The following is a 20,382-nucleotide window of genomic DNA, read 5'->3' as shown; positions in this document are numbered from 1 at the left end:
TTTCTCTAGGGTGGCAACGGAGGGTGATAAATCTCGTCCGCTCGTTACCCCACTATCTGTCGATAATAGACATAACAGACACGTGTTGCCCGGTCGTCAGGCTGACCCGGCTATCCGGTACAATGGAGACGCGTCGTCGGAATCATCGTCTTCAAAGGATCTCTCCTTGCACGCTGGTTTTCTCGTCCCTCGACCAGCCACCCTTCGAACCACTACGATTTACTACGCTCATTTCTGGACCAAAGGCTAAAAACCTAAAAAGGATCCCTCGATCTTGCGACACACCGAGAGTTTATTAAATTTTCTTTGAAATTCGTTCCTTGTTCGAATCGTTCTCAGTTCAATTTCGTGAATCGTCGAGATAGTTCGTGCCAGTGCAATATCACGAATCGAAAACGTTCTCGAGATACAAACGACAGTTAAAATTTTACGACTTGATAACTAACTCGTTGCCTTCCTGGTTTCTCGTTGTCACCACGTCCTGCTTCGCTCTTCCCCTCGACGTTTCCTCTCTCTCTCTCTCTCTCTCTCTCTCTCTCTCTCCGTCTCTCTCTAGCTCCGGATCTCTTTCTCGGAACAGTGTTTCTACCGTTTGGGTAGTTTCATGGGGTTGATGGTGCTACAGACGCCGGATAAGGTCTCCGCGTGTGTAGGAAGCCGTTCCTCGTTTTCGTCGCGTGAACTTAATTGAACTTGTTCGCCAACTCATAACGAGAAGTCATGCAAGTGCCCTCCTAGTTATAATTTACAGGAAACAATCGACGCCTTTGATGTGCCGCCAATTGTCTGGAATCTGCGAAACTGTTACTCTTTAGGGGTGACCCGGAGCAAAATGAAAACACCTTCTTGAGATTACGTTTATCCAAAGAACGTTTACCGAATCTTTTTACCCCGCGAGTTCGAAATTCGTGTTGTTCATGAAAATGTTTTCGAGGGCGAGCAGAATGCAAAATGGCAGTTTGAATCGCGTTGGATTTTTCGAAATTAGTTTCGGCAAAAATATCGTTGGAAATTACCTCCCTGCAAATCGAAATCGGTAATTTTATTCTCCAATGCAACGAAATTTTTAGCTTCATCCATTAAAAAAGTACCACGTAACGAATCTATCGTTAAACAGCTCGGTATTATTTGCAATATTCATCGACGCACACCAGTCGCTGCATTGAAAATGTAAACTCAATTTCGTAACCATGAATCGACGAGCGATCAATGGCAATTATTGTTTTCCAGTGGCTTGAAAAAAAGGGAAATCGTGTTCCATGGCGACGCGACGCTTTGATCCGCCTGGTCGAATGTTTGATCAGTTCGATGATTTCCAGTCGCCGCGATGGAATTACAAGCCACGATATTGAAACTAACTGATCGTCGCCGAAAGCGAAAATCATCGAACCATCGTACCTGCCGATATTTCCTTCCATCGCGTAATCAGAGATTCGTTCGCGACGATTTAATTCATTGGATTATTGGAATTCGCTGGAAAATTCAAGCTTATCCATAGAACGGTTTCGCACATAGGTCTACTTAGTCCGAGATTGGCAGAATTTGGTACGCGAACGGTTGACAGATTGTGCATACGAGCGCGCAGGCCCCGTCACAATGACCGAACTAATCTGGTCCGGTCCGGGAAGGTAGCCTAAGTTCAATATACACAGGAATACACTGCAGCCTGGAGGCGTTTCATGTATGCCTTCCACCATTGGCTTGCATTAATCACGACGCCGTTGGCAGGCCCGAGCTACACGAGTTCCGGCGTCAACTTAATTGTCCCGCCTGTTTCGCCAGGGATTCATTAATTGGGATGCACTTACATCGACGAACGGCCTACCTCTCTCCAACAACGAGATGTTATGTTGCTCGTTAAATAAAACAGCCTTCTATCGCGCTTGTTCGATGGAAAGGAAAAATATACGGGTAATTTGAAGTGGGAACTCTGACTTTGTCCTTTGAACGTCCGAAACGAAACGGTCAGGAAACGGGCCACGTCGTTAATTTTCGAAACACTAAAGATCATTCGTCAAACGAGGAAACTTCGTTATCTTTCCTTTGGCGGAATTTCTCGAGGAAATACGAGTCGAACGATTTTGGCAAATTTTCTGGCAGGCTAGTCTCTCTAATGATCGATCATATAAGGGGCTGGCAGTGACGCGACTCGGATATAATTTATACCGCTAGATACGCGAAGGGTAGCTTCCCTTAGAAACACGATGGAATACAGAGAGAAAGAGGTTCGGAGTCGGTTCCGTGAACGCGCGTCGGGGGTGGCATCTGCTGCGCGTTAGACACGGGTCGAAGGGCACCGTTTGCTTCGTCATTACTTGCATTACTTTTCCGGCACGAGTCAAGTGGGTCAAGTACGGGAAAATATGTACCTAATCGGGGAGAAAAGTCTGTTCGATCGGCGAACAGCGCATGAATCAGAGAACCGACGTTCTGACATAAAAACCAGGCTTACCTTTTGTCGAGTCGTACTTACGAATCGTTCTTTAGCGTATTCTGCGTTTAAATGGAAAACTCGATCGTCTTTGTCCGGAAGTGGACGCAGCCGTGCGATTAGACACCGATATCCTAGCGCTTGCGTAACGCGCGCTTTGATTTTACGATTCGCGCTCGTGTGCTTCGTCTCTTTATCGCACGTATGGTTCGTTATCAAAAACGTAATTAAAGTTGGTCCGCCGGTTTGATATCGGCTTCATTCGAATTTCATTCCGTTTGGGAATTCGACCGACCGTCGCGCGAGTTCTCCTCCAACGGCAGCTTCGATACAATAAATTGTTTCTGACAGTCGTGAAAAAAAGGACACGCCGTTGAAACACTCGCGAGAGTTTCTGCAGAAAGTTTCTGCATGGCAAACGGACGAATCCTCGAACGATCGACAGAAATTAATCGCAGACCAATTAAGGGCGGCAGGAGACTTTGGCAGTCGGCTCGAGTCGTCTACGATCTCCTCGCAGGGGCGAGCTTTAAACTAAGAGGAAATTAAGCAAAGATGTCGCCATGGCTAATGCCGCATTTGGTTGGGGGATTGCGCTACGCTATACGACGCCTGAAATCGTAAACAGTCCTGTTATTTAGGGGATGATAATTGACTGTTTCAGTCTCCCTGGCGCGCGACGCCCAACGAATTTCTCGAAACTCTGGGAAATTCACCGCTGTGCCGGGGCACACGATGTTTACGAGTCTCTCTTTCGCCCCGGTGTCGACGAGCGGAGGGATGAAAATGGAATTCGATATGCCATTGTTGCGTCACAGGACGATAATGACGGTTCACTGTCGCTGTTGTAATCTACGTGTCGCCCGTGACTCTGATCAACTCGGAAGGATCCGAGGATTCTTGTCATCGACCATTGTCAACTTGTATTTGTGGAATTAGGCGAAGAGTCGTGTGGTGGAAAAATTTCGGTAATATTATACGAGGAAAAGCTCGAATGGAAACGTTGCGATGCCTTGAAGTTGCCGAATCAGGAAAGTTGCGAGGTCGATTTTTGAGGAGGGGGCGGACACGCTGTGTCGGCTAAAAGCATTTTTGCGTCGGCCATCACGGTACTATCATATGCTATCGATCCACTTTATTCATAACTTTCGTCCCTCGTTACCACGTCGCACAGGTCTCTCTCTCTCTCTCTCTCTCTCCCTCTCTCTCTCTCTCATCCCCTTTCTCTGTGGCCGTTATAGTTGTACATTAAAATTACGCGAGGACAACATTTTTCATTTATTTTTACATTCTCGTCCGTTCAACTCGACTTATTTTTCCTTTCACGATTCAAATTAAATACCATCGAGCGTTACACGTTTAACGATATTTCCATCGAGCAACGTTTCACTCGAGCCGAAAGGACATCTTTTAAGAGCTTCGAAAAAGGATCGACGCGAGAAGCTCTGACCTGGGCGTACGGTATTTTAATTCATGAATGGACACGTTCCATGGACGATGTTCCCTACGAAACGCCACCAGATAGAAACGCCGGGTTGGACAGCAAAAGATCACGATCGTTCCTTCCCTCGTACGACGGCTGATCCTCGAGAAATGTGGAAAACGACGCGGAACCTCGCCGATTATGAGGGTCCATTGAGAGATGAAGATTCACGAAGATCTGGCGCGCTGTCTGACCTCGTCTCCTTTCTCGTGGGGTATTTTCGGTAAAATCCAGCCGACGTGGAAAGATCTTTCGTCGGTTCGGTTTTGTCGAAGGTGTGAGATTACAAAGGGAAAACGAAGAGATCGCATGTTTTGTACGACACGACTGTGTCCTGTGGGCCTCATGCCGGGCGAACGAGGAATCCCCTGACCGTGTGTTCCGCAGAACGACCGAAAGCCTGAGATACATCTTGTCGCCTCTTGTCGCTTGTTCCGATTTCTCGTCCTTTTCTTTCAGCCGGTGCACAGCTTTCTTGCCCGCGCGAACGAACAAATTAGGTTTCGAAGGATTTTCTTGGTGCATAGCTCGAATGGGTCGCTAACGGCTCGAAAATTTAAAGTAAGAAGCAAAGAAATGTTCGCGGGCGCACTTTTATAGACATTTCCTTCGTCTATTATACTATTTTTCCACGTTTTCCCTTGCTGTGAAAGTCAACGCCGGTACGTTCAATTATCATCGTTGCCTTCTGCTCGTCGAACTGTGAATATCGCTCGGTGTTTTAGAGGATGCAGGTTCATAGAGAAAAATCAGCACGAACACCGGGAATGTAATTAAAATGGTCGCGTATTTCTGCCAATTTTAGCAATTTCGCGGCGACGCGCGGCGTGCCGCTAAAGAAGCTCAAGGAATCATGCAATTATAATTTATTCGCGTGTCGCCCGTCGACTCGCTCGCCCCTCCCCCCCCTCTCTCTCCTCCTTTCCTCTACTCCTGCTTTCCATTTAACTCGTACTCTCGTTTTTCCTTTGAGTCCAGTTTTCAGCGGCTTTACCGGTGTTCGTCGTTATTGTACAAAGATAATGCGCGGCTCGTAATTAATTCTTTCCGATTCGATAAAAGGAACAATATCTGCAGGCAGAGGTCGCGGAGAACGTCAAAATTTCGAGTATCCCTATTCGTCTTTCCCGGAATGGGTATTTCAGCTTTTAATTTCAAAGAGTTCCGATGTTAATGCGCGTTCCGGTTGCGACGGGAGAACTCTCGGAGCCGCAACCCCTCGTTTGCCGCTGCTTTCTGCGCCACGATTATGGGAATGAACGAGATCCACGGCTAGACAAATCTGTCCTTCGAATTGTTAGCACATGTCCGCGCTCGCCGACAAAGCGAATAGAAATCCTGCTGCGTGCTTTGCCGTCAGCTGAACGGTCACTTTCCGACAACCGCTCGAGTATGATACGAATCACTGCGAAAATAAAATTCAAATCGTGAATGATATTTTAATATTAAATTATCGTAATTATACCTAATCGAATTACGATTTCGTACGAAGAAACGTAAGTGGAAAAAACGAATTTATGAATGGACGCGATGATGTTGCAGTTCGTAGAAAAATTCTCGAGGACCTGAATATGAAGTGGGAATTCTAACAAGTTACTATTTTTCCCGGCAAAAATGCTCTTTGCTGCACGAGTAAGTAACAAGTTGGCGCATCATGGTGAAAGGTATTAACCTGAGATCCTAATCTGTCGCGCTACACAACTAGAAGCCCTATTGTGATGGCTCGTTCGTGCCCATCTTCCAGAAACGCTCCTTACCAGGCCCGGTAGCTAAACTGGCCATTATGAGTGCCGAAAGAATCGTTGCCATCTCGCTCTCCTTTCTTCGCTTTCCTGTCTGCCAAACTGTCCCACTTCTTATTTCAGCATTATAGGGTATTACTAGTCCTACCGTTCCTACCTGAGCTGTGTCCATCAATGATATCCGATGCAACCGACGCGTCCTACGTAATCATTGAAGTCGCCGAAACGGGAAATCGAGCGCGAAACGTTGTCGCGAACATTATCATTTAGTTTTACGAATCCTAGAAATTTATATGTCCGTCTTTGCATATCGAACACTCGATATCTTTTAATAACGTACTGATATTTTGAAAAGAATCGCCTTCTTAACGTTAATGTTCAAGCGTGACAGTTAAGAACGTGATGCAGACATACAGAAGCGCCGAGACGTAAATAATTCCGGCAGGCTCATCCCATGTTTTCAGACTTTACACAAGCTACAGATCATTGTCCGTAAAAAACAACCCTTCAAGACACGGTAACCGTAATTACTTACCTGTAAGGTAGACGCTTATCCACCTGCGAGATTCATTGATTTTTATGGGCACACCTAGTTTTATTCGTGACCGGCAGGTGGTAGGGTAAAACCGACCAACGGACGAACGTCTGTGACGAAACGCTCTTAGATACCTCTGATACGAAAGCATCGAGTACTTCCTTTACTTTTAAGGAAGAAGCTTTACATCGACGAACTCCTGTGACATTTTTCAGTAATAGACGAATCGTTATATTTGCGATCCATTATCCTTTTGTAAATATAAAAAGATATCTAGGAATTTATATAATAAGGGAAACTCTTTCACTTTTCACTTTTAACGTTAAACGAAACTAAAGTTAAATCGCACGTTGATAGTGTTAAACGGTTCTTCTAGGAAGGCTACAGACAACGAAGTTCTCGACAGAAGTGTGAAATGTGTTTACAGCGTGAGTCGAGGGTGGGAATTGGTTGGGAAACGTATCGAAAGGCGGGCTGTCCAGGGGCGTATCAGGGTGAGACGCTTGGTCGGCCAAGCGTCTCGGAGCGAAGCGTGGTCGCGCGAGACAATTGAAAAAATCACTTGTCTCGCCCTAAAAGTAGGGAGAGTGGAGACCCTAGTGGATGCTGGAACGGCAAGTAACACTGGGTGATGAGAGGGCGATATCCGTGAGCGGTAGTCCGTTAAACGCAATGTCCCGGATCCAAAACATTGCGGTTCGCCTCCGGAAGTTGGCGTTCATACTGTTTTCAGCACGTGCACTGGCCGCATCGTGTTCCCAATAGATATTTATTGGTTCTTAACGATACTCGAATACGATTCTCGTAGTGTCAATACTGACGTCAGGTGCGATGGATGACGTTAAAACAAAAAAGAAAACGTTTCTGTAGTGGTACATTATGGGGAAATGATTTTTTTCAGGTTCGTACAGCTGGAAGTGGAGTCAGGGGATGGTTGGACGCATCCCACGAAACAAATAATTGGTTGAAGTATGTCCGAAGCACTAGCAGTCCGCACACCGTTAATATGCGACACGTGCTTATTGGTGGACAGGTAATAACCGTTAATTAAAAAAAGAAAAATTCGATACATTACAAACATAAAACGTAACGATTGCTCGTTCGGCTTTGCCAGCGGTTTATGTAATGATCGCAAATACCACTCACCACGAACGTTTCCATTTCCGTGCGAGCTTCGACAATTTGTTTTACAAGTCGATAGTAACTTCGCGCGTGGCGTTCGGTATTGACCACTAACGAATTCGATTTCGAACGCAACTGACACTGGATCGACAGTTGCAGTTAATAGGAAGGACTAATTACACGGTGTCAGACGCACTCGTAGTTAATTCTACGTGTGCTAGCGAAACTAATAAAAAAAAAACACGCGCCCACACTGCCATGTTTCCGTGACTCGCTAATGAGACGACGATGGAACGGAAACCGCGACCAAGTTTGTAGATTTACGTTTAGATTTGTAACTGCCAAATGCACTACTTCAAAATTTTAACTCTCTTGTTCTTCCGCACGCAACTACGCTAGTCGCCGAGTCGTTGTTTTCAACCACTAGGCCAGCGGTATTCTCTTCAAATAAATAGACGATATACCGTCATGTTCACCATAATCGTATTTATTTCGTGGAAGACAACACGTATCGAGTTTCAACGCAGCAGCGTTTTTACGCATTGAACTATTCAGGAACTTCGAGGATGGTTCTATAAATTGGACAGAGACATTGGAGGTCGCGGTGTCAATTTGAGGTTGATCCTGACCTCCCGTCCTTTGCATTTTCTATCTATGTGAACCATGGCACATGGCGTTGGCTACGTTGTGGGCGCTCCCTAAGCTACGTGTATACAGGGTGTTTAGTTATTAAGTCACCCTACGGGGTCGTTTCGGTGACTTCCTATACGCCCTGTTTGCAATCGCTGTGGGAATGGGGGATGTGGCCCGCTCTATCAGAGCCCTACAGAATCGCCGTTGTAATGATTTTTCGGGGACCTTCTGACGATATCATAAAGATCCTTTTATTGCGTTCGACTGTTATGGACTCGCTGAAAAATTTGTACCGCTGAAAACTACGATATTAACGAATGGCGAGGGAATTAGAAATTATTGGAATTTCGATTTGCTGGTTCACTCGACGATTCGCTCTGCGATTTAACCGATCTTTATCCTTTGTAACACGATTCGTAATTGTCGAAGCATCATTTCGATATTGTCATTGAGCGGTACTCGAGATTGTTCGAAGAAGCTCGAGATAATTCGCGATGAAAGGCAACGAAAGAGGGTCGGAAGATTCAAGGAGGTGTCATTGTCCGCAGATGGTGTACGAAGCGGTGCGGGATATAGCGGCGGGTGAAGAGCTGCTTCTCGGTGTTCGAGAACCTCTTCAACTTCAGGATATGCTTGGTGAAAATACTACCGAGGACAGAAGCGATCGAGAGACCGGTGAGTATCAAACGCGCTGCGATCTTGTCGCAAGAAAGGACGCGTGCTATACCGTTTTCTCGTTGCGTTATTGTGGCTGTTACCGTTTTATTAGCCCACGAGACGGTTACTCGGTCGAACAAAAACCGGGCCCGTTAAAAAATTTGCTTTTCCATCGAAGGAGAGATCGATCGCGAGCCAGCGAGTATTCGCCAACTGACGTGATAACGGAAGCACGGGGCAAACGAACAGATAATCAAACCCATTAAAATATTCCCAATCGTCGAACATGCGGGGCAAGCTGCCTTTACGACTTTTCGGGCCGATACACATCGTGACTTGCGCGCACTTGTGCGGGATCGCGCGTAAAAGTCGGAATGACAGGAGGCAGGTGTCTTCGGAAAGCGGAATTACCGATCTGATGCGAGGGAGGACAGAGGGTAAATCGTGAATCGTTGATTGCACGAGCTGCTCGTCATGCACCCGTGATTCTGGCGTGATTCACCTGGTCGGCCGTTGCGTATTAACCCCTTTTTATCGTAATAAGCGCTGATTATCGCGAGATAGACGTACTCGTGCCGCGTGTTACTTCGCCTCGAGTCGCTTTAAATTTCAATTTAAATCGTCGTTCACCCAACTGCGCCTCGATTCCTACGGAAAAAGTTGGAAATCCAATAGCGAAAGGGAAACTTTCGTTCTCCACGACCATTTGTCTTCAACTTTCATTAGGTGAAGCGCGAGAAATATATACGAGACATTTGCAAAGAGGGTTGCCACCTAGGTGCCTGACTGCTCGACAATTATCTGGTTGTAACTCCTGCACGATGGTCAGGATTCCGATGACTGCTAGGCAGAGATTAAAGGGGGCTATACGCGACACCCAGATGTCGCGGTAATTAAAAGCGGGATTATTATGAAAGTTGGAGGCGGCGCGGTGTCTACGGTTAATTCGCCGGCGATTTTTCCTCGTAATTTCACCGACTCGTAAACGTCTCCTCCGAGGACAGAAGACACGGAGCGCAGCCGACTCGTTCTTAATTAAATCGGTCTCACCCTCCAGCCAATTAAAATTTCGAAGATTTCAACCCACTTTCTATTCCACTTATAAATCGTCTACGAAGAAGGGGTGGCAGGTTTCTTCGGTTACCAACTCCGTTCTCGATTTCGAGTCAGCCTGACAACTCCCGGAGAGGTTCATTGTAACGTTTTCGACTGACGTTTATTCGCAATTATGCAAGTTTGATCAGAGAATCAAGGATTATCGAAAAATTCGTATCGCTAGAAATACTACTTCATTTTTTCTTCGATCGTTTCAACGATACGCCATCCCTACGCAAAATCATTCGTGTTCATCGTGTTTTTTCTCCCCCTTAGAGATCGTAATAAGCTAAAAAAGACTACAGCCTATGAGACATGGAAAAATGTACAACAGAATCGCCGTTAATCCAGCGAAACCATTTTTACGAGAAATCCCTGGCAATCTGGTACGTTCAGCGAGAATAATGATGTCAAACAAACGGCGTACACCCCGTTGCAACCCTTGCAAGGGACATCTCTGCTCCGTCTCCCTTCAGCGGATCATTTCTTTTCACTGGTGCGGAGGGATGCTAAGGGAATCGCTTTAACGCGACTGCATGAGGGTGCGACTATGCATGGAACAGCATTAAAACAGCGATAAGATCTCTTTTATGCGTTTGAAACGTTTGGAAATCAGTTTTTACACGATTCTTCTGTACGATGAAAATACCGATATATCCTGGGAAGCTTTCCGGAAGCATATCCGGTTTTATTTGCGCTTGATTGTTCGCGCCGTCTCTGGCGATCAAAGTAGCTGGATATATTCGCGAACGAAACCGTTCTCGATAGGCAGTTACGCGAACTAATGCTTCGTCGAATGACGAGCGAGGACGTTTTACGTTGGCGAGACAGGCACGACTTTTTGCGACGATTCGGTAAACCACGCTTGCACGAAGCGCGTATCAGGGGGGCGTAGATGCAACGGGCTGCGGCAGTTAACGTGAGTTATGGTTTTGATTTTTCGCGGCGCTCAGTTTTTTCCTCTATTACCTAGTGGTGCTTACCCCGCCAGTTTTCGTTCCAACCATGAGACGCATCTCTTTTTTTCTCTGGATGGCTCCATTTAAGGTTGTAGATAATTTATGGCCTGGTATTGTCGATTAACGCGCGCATAACCTCGCCTCATGGTCGGTGAAGGAAAAAAAAGAAGGGCACAGCTTAAAAAAAGGGGTATCCGCGCATAAAAGGGCACGCGACGCTGTTTTCGAGGGGGGTGCCACGCGCACGCGGAGGGCGGTGAAAATGGACGACAACCCTATCTGATTCATCGAACTAATGACACGTTCTGCTTGACATTTTACTCGCGTTGCGATACTCGTGCAACGCAGTGCTTGTGGAATTTGCGAATGTGAATTACGATTTCCTTGTTCGAAAATTTTGTTCCGTTAAACCTTCGTGGACAACGCACGCCGACGAATAACACATTAGCGATGACGAGCTGTTTTGTTTTGCTTCGAAGTGTCCGTTATCCCGCTCGAACTCCTCGGGGCCATGTACTTGGTCCTGGTCCGTCACGATGCCACGGAAACATTGATTTCCGTTACTTTTTCCCATGTAACCGCCAACTGACACGGCTGCAGGGGGTATTACCAATGGATCCCACCTGTTGACTTTCAACGACGCGACGTTACATTCCGCCAGGTTTTTTCGTAACGTGCTCGATAGTGATGCATAATACCAAGATTGATCTACACGATACTCATTTTTTGGTGAAAATTTAATATATCTTGCCCCACGACGAATATATCAGAAACGTTTATAATCATCCGACGACAACAGTCGGTTGAATTTGACGAAAAAATATTCCCAATGTTGTTATTTATATTTTCAAATTTTTCCTTCCATGAAACCGTTGACATATTTTTTGTCTCTATCTACTGTCGATTTATGCGATGGTTTTTTGAAAGAGCAGTGCACGACCCTGTTAGCAGATCGCGAGGTCGACCGCATCCTTCATTGTTTAAATTCACGGCGTGCCGCTTCAAATTAGTCGTGGATAGAGGAACGATTAACGTTCTATGGGGGGTTGGCTGCGTGGCGAAGGGCGTAGTTGGTGGCGTAGGGACCGTGCCCGGTTCCCATGAAGGTCCGTTGGGGGCCATCGCTCGACCATATGGTTGGGACAAGTGTAGCGGCAGATTTAAATAACCGTTGGTGGACGGGTATCGTTTCGACTTTGCCATTCGTCCGGCTAATAGTCGATCAACGTACATCGATCGATCAACTATTTCCATATTTTTAATTCGTCTATGTCTAGCTTTGAAATGACGTTAATTACGATTAAATTACGATTTAAAATTGATCTCTATCTTATACTTTTACATTTAAAAGATAACGTATTTAGGCAAGTGAACCAAAAAGGCTAAGTTATTCAACCTATCGACAGATTACACTGCTTATATCGATTTAAAAAGTGTATTTTTTTACTTGCGGAGATTTTAGAAAGAATACGTTACTCTTGCCGTTGGATCGGTCTGAAATCTCCATCATTAAAAATTACACGCTGTCTCGTTCACGGACTCCTGATTTTACCTGCCGTTGCTCTTGTCAGTTGGGGGTGAACAGAGGCCGCAGGGGGCAAACGAGTCTCACCTGTGATTGGTTGGATTCCGACCTCGCTGTTACCAATGGGAAGCGGTCCCCGACACCCCGTTCGCGTTTTCAGTTGCAGAATAACATTCTACCAGCTAACTGGTGCTACATTGTATCCATTGTCTTCGTCGACTGCAGCATCGTGGCCGACTAACGATAGGAGAAGGTACTTGATAGTGATCGTGATGTGTTCTCTGGTGTTAACTTTCTTCTTCGCTCCTTTCACACTCGTCCATCGTATTTAGTTTTGCGTTTATTATTCAAACTTTTGAATCTTTAAAAAGAAATCGTCGTCGATTTTTCAAAATATTCATCGCGATTAAAAATAAAAGGCTGAAAGGGCGACGTTGTAATTGTAATTTTGAGAGTGCAGTGTTTCGACGTTTCTGTTGAAAAACGGAGGAACGCGACGTTTAGGAAAAAATTGTCGCGTCCATAGGATGCTCGTAGACAGACCGAGTTCTTCCACGGATAGATAAACCGATAGTGCCGGTTTGATTTAATAATTCAGGAACAATCCCGGCGTCCACTTGTCACGCCACTCTCTGCTGGCTCCCCGCGCGCTTCTCGATCACGTAATTCGCCCACACTAGGACGGGTCACGTATCATCGTTCTCGGGGTTGTAATTTATAGAGCCGCAGCCCGTCACAAAGTGGAACGGAATTATGACTTCCAGTCTATCTTCGTTTCTCTTTCTGCAGGGTCGTTTCATGTGTCTTTTCTTTTCTATGCTTGTAGCCTCGCAACACAGTGGGACCGTAGACGAAGATAAAGAAGACGAGGAGGAAGGGGAGACCAGATGCCCTGTCTGCGACAAACCGTTTCAAGATATTGAACTGTAAGTATCTTAAAAAGATATCATACTTTGATCGTAATAAATTTCAGTAATTTCGTTAGGCAATCGATTCGCTCTTAAAAATAAGATTGCTTGAACAAAATCGTTAAAATTCATATCTTTTACTCCTCGACCTCCTTGAACCTTTATCAACGAGCAATAGATTTATTATTACGTTTTATGAAGCGAGAAATCACCATAAAGTCGACGATACTAAAGCTTGGTTCATGAAGGATTTATAAATAACTCGTCGTTATACGCTGTTGAAATCAGATCGTCGGGAATTGTCCCCTCTAGCGACACATCGACGACAAATCGCGATCGAGATTGATATATTTTTCGTAACCATCTACTTATATTATCACCTTGAGGATTAATTTTTACATCGATACCAGATACGGACGGTCGTATTTTCATATCTAGCATTAGTGCTCGAGAGAAACAACAGAGCGAACTGGTAATCGTAATTTGATATGACGGATAAGTTATTCATTAATCGACAGGAAAATACAGGAACGAGAGGCGCGTTATCCACTCGAAATCTGAGCGTTAGCTGCGCTCCGTTCGAAAAGAGGGGCCCCGAGCACGCGAACCATATCGAGGGTTGCCTTCAGAATTACGATAGCTTTTTCAGGGGCCGACATTGTTTGCGTAGCGCTATTAAACGAAAAGTCAAATACTTAACCGATGCGATCGCCGTATGAAAGCTTGGATTATTTGCCTTCTAATTTCTTCCCACGAGCTTACAAGACCAAAGTAAAAAGGTATTGTCCTAATTACCTTACAGAGGATCGAGTCTTCTAATTAAAAATAAATACTCTTCTTTTCTTAGTATTTGCAATTATGCATTTCCAATGTTATTCCATAAACATTTTTGTTAGGCAACGGTTAGTTTACGTAATTAAGTTGGCGAAAAGTTTTTCAGTGTTACGTAACCGCAGTTGGTCCAATTTCGGACATCCATTTTGGCCCGTTCCGGCATCTGTTTCCCGGTTTGGCGACAGACCGCAACACCAGCCGCTTCCGTGAGCCTCGGCTCGGCAGAGTCACCTGTTGTAGCACATAAAGTACGCGCGAGATCCGCATTTGGTTGCATCGAGCCACCCCCTTATGCATCATCGAAGGCGTCGCGTGCCCGCAGCTCATCTGGCACAGCGCACCGTCACCGTGAACCTACTATCTCACCACGAATAGGTTTCACGCGACACGTGTGTTCGAGGGTGTAAAATCAATGCCGCCACCACACCATGGCACATCCTGTGACCATAACCCGTGGCCAGCTCGCGACACCCTGCTCTTACAACGAGCGTTGTTCGTGTTGAACCCCGCCATCGCCACCGTTGTCGCGACTCTCTTACTCTCTCTCTCTCTCTCTTCGTTTCTTTGTGTGTATACGATGACCACCCTCTTCCTTCGGGGGCGTGTGACCGTTATTACGAGAGAGCTTGTCCGCTGGCGCGCTACCGGAGTCACTTAGTCATCATCCTCGACTGCACCGAGCGCAGTCTTCGTCGGTGCGCTGCCCCGGATCGATTATATCTGAGGTTTCTTGTTCGACCCGCTTTGAGATTTCGCCGCGATTACGCTCCAGTTTCCAGGGCTTTTGCCGACAACACAGCGCCGTTCTTCTAGCCGGGCTTGTCATTCTTGAATATTGAATTTAAGAGAGTGGGAAGACTATCGACGATTTGAATCGCTAAATCGACGGAACGAGGATGTGACATATGGTTTAGTGTAGGATTTTAGTGACAGATGTCTGAATAGTGTGATGAATTTCTTAGAGATCCTTGGTGTTTTTCTTTCAGATTGGACAGTCACCTGATAACGTGTCACAGATATCCAGCGGAACAGCATCGCTGCGACAATTGTCCCCGTGCGTACGCCTGGCGACCACTGTTGGTTCGTCATCGTGCGATCGTTCACGGTGATCTCCGCAACTACCCCTGCGAGAACTGTCCGAAGGTAAGCATCACCTTTGACACAAACTTTACAAAACACGACACGTATCTCCTTGAAGTAACATCTTCAAAGTTTCGCTAACAGTCGGACAAACCGCAGGTCTTCACGGACCCGTCGAACCTCCAGCGTCACATCAGGACTCACCACGTGGGCGCGAGAAGCCACGCGTGCACCGAATGCGGAAAGACGTTCGCCACCAGTTCCGGTCTCAAGCAGCACACTCATATCCACAGCAGCGTGAAACCGTTTCAGTGCGAGGTCTGCTTCAAGGCATACACGCAGTTCTCGAACCTATGCCGACACAAACGAATGCACGCTGACTGTCGTATGCAGATCAAATGCGTTAAATGCGGACAGTCCTTCAGCACGGTCACTTCGTTATCAAAGCATAAGCGATTCTGCGATTCGACACCGCCGACCGGTCCACCTGGCGCCATGCCGCAGTTACCAACCCCAGCGCCGAGTCCTTTTCTGGTCTATCCCAGACCTCCGGTCAGTCTCCCAGGAGGTTTGCCTTTCTACCCACCAAGTTTGATGGGACCCTATCCGGGAATTTTCCCGAACGCTCCTAACTTTTTGAACACTCCGCTCTTGTTCCCGCCAAAAGTTGAGGAAGCTGAGAAAAGGAGCGACAGTCCAAAGAAAGAGCGCTTCACCCCGCCGAGAGTACTGCCGCAGCATAGTAAAGTATCTCCATCCACTGCTGAGGAGGCTACCTCCTCGTTCAGACCATCTCCAGCTAGGCCACCTGTCCAGCCAACTCCCGAGAGCGACGACGATCCCTCTAAGAAACGGGAGACCAATAGAAACAACGAGAAAAAGACGGATTCTGAACATGCCCCGGCAACCACGAACGAAGAGACGACGGATCAACCTTTAGATCTGAGAGTCCAAACGAAGAAGCAACGAACGAATTCGAACACCGCAGAGAGAAAGAGTCGTAGCCCGTCACCAACGCCAGCGCCGATGGAAGAAGCACCACCTCCTCCAGATCCTCCAAAACCCGAGGAAGAGACGCCCGTGCCAATGGAGGTCGATTCCAAGGATGTGCCCAACAGCCCGCAGCTAAGAACCAGCCTACCCACGGAACAACCACCTACCACCACACCACCGCACATGGCGTATCCTAGACCGATTCACCCGATGTTGCTGGAGGCCATGTATCGCGGACCAACTAGTTCCTTCCCAGGATTTCCAGGTGGACCACCGCCTCCTGGTAGTGCAACCCCGGAATCCAGACTGCTACCACCGCTACCGCCCTTCGGACCACCGCGTGGGCTTCCTTTTTTAGGGACATTTATGAACGGGCTCAGCGGCGCTAGGCCAGGAGGCGGAGGATTCGACCTGCTTGCCAGGCCGCCGTTGGGACCGTTCCCCGGCGTGAAGCCGTTCCAAGAGGCCGTGATCGCGCCCCATCACCATCATCATCATCATCACGCCCACGGCAAAATGAAAGACCGATATTCCTGCAAGTTCTGCGGAAAGGTGTTCCCCCGATCCGCTAATTTGACCAGACATTTGCGTACACATACCGGTGAACAACCTTACAAATGCAAGTATTGCGAGCGGTCCTTCAGCATCTCCAGTAATCTTCAGCGGCACGTGAGGAATATTCACGACAAACAGAGACCTTTCAAGTGTCCGCTTTGCGAGAGATGCTTTGGCCAACAGACAAATTTAGACAGACATCTGAAGAAACACGAAGCCGACGACGGTAGTGGCGTTGTTTCCGTGGCGGATTCACCGGGAAGCAGCAACGAAAACGAACGAGAGGACACGTACTTCGACGAAATCAGATCGTTCATGGGAAAAGTGACTTATGGTGGCGAGGCTGGCTATGGATTGCCCCCACACCCGGCCTATTTACCTAGTCGACTTCACGAGATGCACGAGTCCAAGATGGAAACGGAATACGACGAAGACGAGGATAGCGAGGAAGGAGTCTCTCCTTTGGATGAAACGGATGGCTTGTCACCCGCAGAGGCTAAAGAATCCACTCCACCACCGCAATACGATCTGAAGCTGAGGGAGAAGCAGGAACTGCTCAACAATAACACGGCCGAGCCTGTCATTGAGATTTCCACATAGCCCATAGGTCGGATAGTTTGAAGAAGATGGAAATTAATCGCGGAAATGCTGTTTTAGTGACGCACATAGAACTGTTACAAAGGTGTTCGTCTTGATGTAACTGTTATAACCGTAGGAAAATTCGATCTATCGTGTTTTCAAGTAACTCGTCGTGAAAAGAGTGTCAGTTTGAGAATTTCGTCGCTGACACCGTGACTTCTTTGAAGTTGAACTTTCTTCGGGGTACGATAAGAAGATGTTAAAGACGCTAAAGAAAAGTGCGTTTATAATAATTCGCAGACATTTTTGGATTCGGTGGGCTTTTATTTTCCAAGTTTCTATTTTCTTTTCTTTTTGCACCGCAAGAATGAGAATGTAAGAGAGATCGAACGAAATTCACTGTCCTTTTTCATACACGAACAAATACATATACACGTACATACCCACATATACACATATTCACGTTCGTTACGGACAAGCTGTTCAATAGCGTAGTTCCTACAGGCTCGTTTTCATTGTACACGCGCACGTAATTAATAATCGTTCGAACTTTCCCTCTTTTCCCTTCGACGACCTGACTATCGGTCGCTAATCGTAGTATCATTTACTCAAGTTACTGCAAGTTATTTTGCGTCGTGCGAAGCTGTCTAACGCGAAAGGCAGATCCCGATTCGAGTTTCTAAATCTCGATTACCCTCCTTTAATAGTATGTATATTTACACAAGACGATCTAATCGTGCAACGATTCAAAGATATCAGAGTCGGGAGAAGATTAAGCATCGACGTTTTTTTCTTTCTAGAGAGTAGTTCGATGGTTGCAATTCTCGACGGAAGCGAATTCAAGGAACCTCGTGGAGCTCGTGCTCGAGTAGGTAGAAAAGTACGTGCGTATGTCTGGTGTTAGTCGGCTCGAAGCCAAAGCGACGAGGATGACGATTATTGAAGTGAACGTGTAATTAAAAGAGTAACGTTTTATGAGAATCTGTGTACAAATTTCTATTAGGTGATATAACGTTTGTAAAAAAGAAGAAGAATACAGAAGTTCTCCGCGATTTTTAATATATATATACATATATATATTAATCTATATATTTATCTATATATACATATACATATATATATTTATATATATATATATATATATATATAGATAGATATTATACATATGCATATATTATAAATATGCGATCTTATCAATTTATTGTGACATGGGTTACAAGAAGTACTTTATAGAGACGCATAATTGTTACGTTTATTTCACTGGATAATAAATAAGCGGATCGCGCGTGTTTTCATCCTGTTCTCGATGTTTAAGAATGATGCTCGTGAATGTTCAACGAAACACACATTTGAATTTTGTACAGGCGTAGGCGTGTACGGAATCGCAAAGAGAAAGAAAAAATAAAGTTATTTCCCTTCTTTTCTTTTGATCATTCCCAGGCAATGTTTGTGAATAGCGTTTTGATAATGGCGTTGACAACATAGGAAGTTATTTTGTTTTTTCACGTAAAAGTTTACGAATACATGCTCTACATATCTCTTCTTCTCTCATCCTTTTCTCTAATAGACGATAACAAACTTACAGTTTGATTAAGCATACTTACGTCGATCATACTAATTAAGAACGATTATATTATGAATCTATCTATACATATTGTATAAAAGCATCCTGTAACTTCATTATAATTACTATTAAAATATTACACTTCAAATATGATGATTACTATTAATTACCTCATCATTAATTACCCAACACCTCTGTCTATAAAAATTCGTAGTATAGGATACAAGTATGTAAATGTACAAATATATAAGTGTTTATTGCAGAATTATTTGATAGAATGCTCACATTTTCTCGGAAATTATTTATCTATGTACATACAGGTACCATTTATCGAGAGAAAAGTAAAACATTCAAATTATTTTGGATATTTAATCGAAGATTTTCATACTTTATCAATCGACAAAATTTCTATATAACGTACTATTTCAATTTCGCGCGCATGCCAAAGCTGCTCGCTCGAAAGAAGAAAGTGGTTCTTTAGCCAATTAGAAAGCAGCTACGCGTTGCCTTGCGCGGGACGTCATTTACCTGTCGAAAATCGCGGCGTTCAGAAATGTTACTCAGCGTGAGGTAAAGTGCTTAGTACAATTTTGTTACTTTTGTTACTTTTTGAAAACTTTTTAATTAACATTTAACTCGAATTTGTGGTTTTCCTGTATGCAGATTATTAATTGATTGAATGAAAAAGAATGGAAAAAGGGTTAATGGATACGATGACAATCAATGGTTAATTCAATGAGGTATCAAACAGTATGTACTAAACAATTACTATATACTAGACGCATGATTCACAATTGATGGTATGTAATGCTATTAAGAATACTGAGATGAAATTGGAAAAGATTACAAAAATGTTTTTTTTCATTTGATCATACATATATCTTAAATAGAATTCTAAACGGTTAGAATGAACGTTCTTAATAAACTTTTCTATTTCTTTCGTATTGTTCCCTTAATAGACTGGTAATAAATATTTTTTAATAGATTTTTAAATTTCAAATCGTATGACTTGATTTTATTGTATGTATGTATGTATGTAATCTCATTTAAGTGATTGTAGTCATACTTTGTTGCATTTCCCGCGTGAATTTTCTATGGTATCGCCATCTCACGACTTTTATCAATAATTTTTATTGTTTCTAAAGAAGACGCCATTACAAGTTCAGATTTTGGCGCGTAACATTATCGTGCTCTTCCAGCAACTGTTTGGTCAAGAAATTCTGGATGTTTTGCAAAGATTTTCGAGTGTTTATAAAATGTGATACGGTTTATTACTACAAGATACGTCTCAGCCTTCGGTAACGCAATATAATCCCTAAAATCAGTTATATTGCATTTAGAGTATTCGTTAATGTTCAGTGTAGCGATACATATTTTATAACATTCGCAAGTAATATTTTATGCTTTCCCAGACGTCGTTTTAACATGTAACTTTATAACAGCAGTAAACAGCAGTATTTTTCAAAACAAACGCTCGGTAAGAGAAGGAAGAAAAGCATATAACGGCATGTAACGGCCCTCCTCCCTCTAAGAGTTTTACTTTCAGAGAATGTTTCTATGATTGCGTGCAATGCGATTAGTGAAGTCAGTGTTTGTTTCGTAATTGTAATTTCAATATTACTCAGAATAGAATATCTCTTATTAGCACCAATTGCAATAGTTATACGCGAAATTAGAATCAGTGTTT

The 20,382-nt window shown here is 44.8% G+C and overlaps 1 protein-coding gene across 4 annotated transcripts in view; it reads left to right on the top strand.

Annotated features, from left to right (window-relative positions):
• The window catches only part of LOC126865354 (histone-lysine N-methyltransferase MECOM-like), a 58,366-nt gene extending 39,523 nt beyond the window's left edge, over positions 1-18,843 (top strand). For 2 of the 4 annotated variants that reach the window (XM_050617790.1, XM_050617789.1), the window contains exons 4-8: positions 7,093-7,224; positions 8,495-8,621; positions 13,009-13,108; positions 14,911-15,067; positions 15,149-18,843. In XM_050617790.1, the coding sequence (XP_050473747.1) occupies positions 7,093-7,224; positions 8,495-8,621; positions 13,009-13,108; positions 14,911-15,067; positions 15,149-17,152 (2,520 nt within the window). In that variant the 3' untranslated portion in view covers positions 17,153-18,843. The remainder of the gene's footprint in view (positions 1-7,092; positions 7,225-8,494; positions 8,622-13,008; positions 13,109-14,910; positions 15,068-15,148) is intronic. The other 2 variants (XM_050617791.1, XM_050617792.1) reach the window with 2 other exon arrangements.
• The last annotated feature ends 1,539 nt before the right edge of the window (positions 18,844-20,382 follow it).

This window comes from Bombus huntii, chromosome 4 (assembly GCF_024542735.1).
Source record: "Bombus huntii isolate Logan2020A chromosome 4, iyBomHunt1.1, whole genome shotgun sequence".
Lineage (NCBI taxonomy): Eukaryota > Metazoa > Arthropoda > Insecta > Hymenoptera > Apidae > Bombus > Bombus huntii.
Note: the sequence above shows the minus strand (reverse complement) of the source record. Positions and strands in the feature narration are given on the sequence as shown.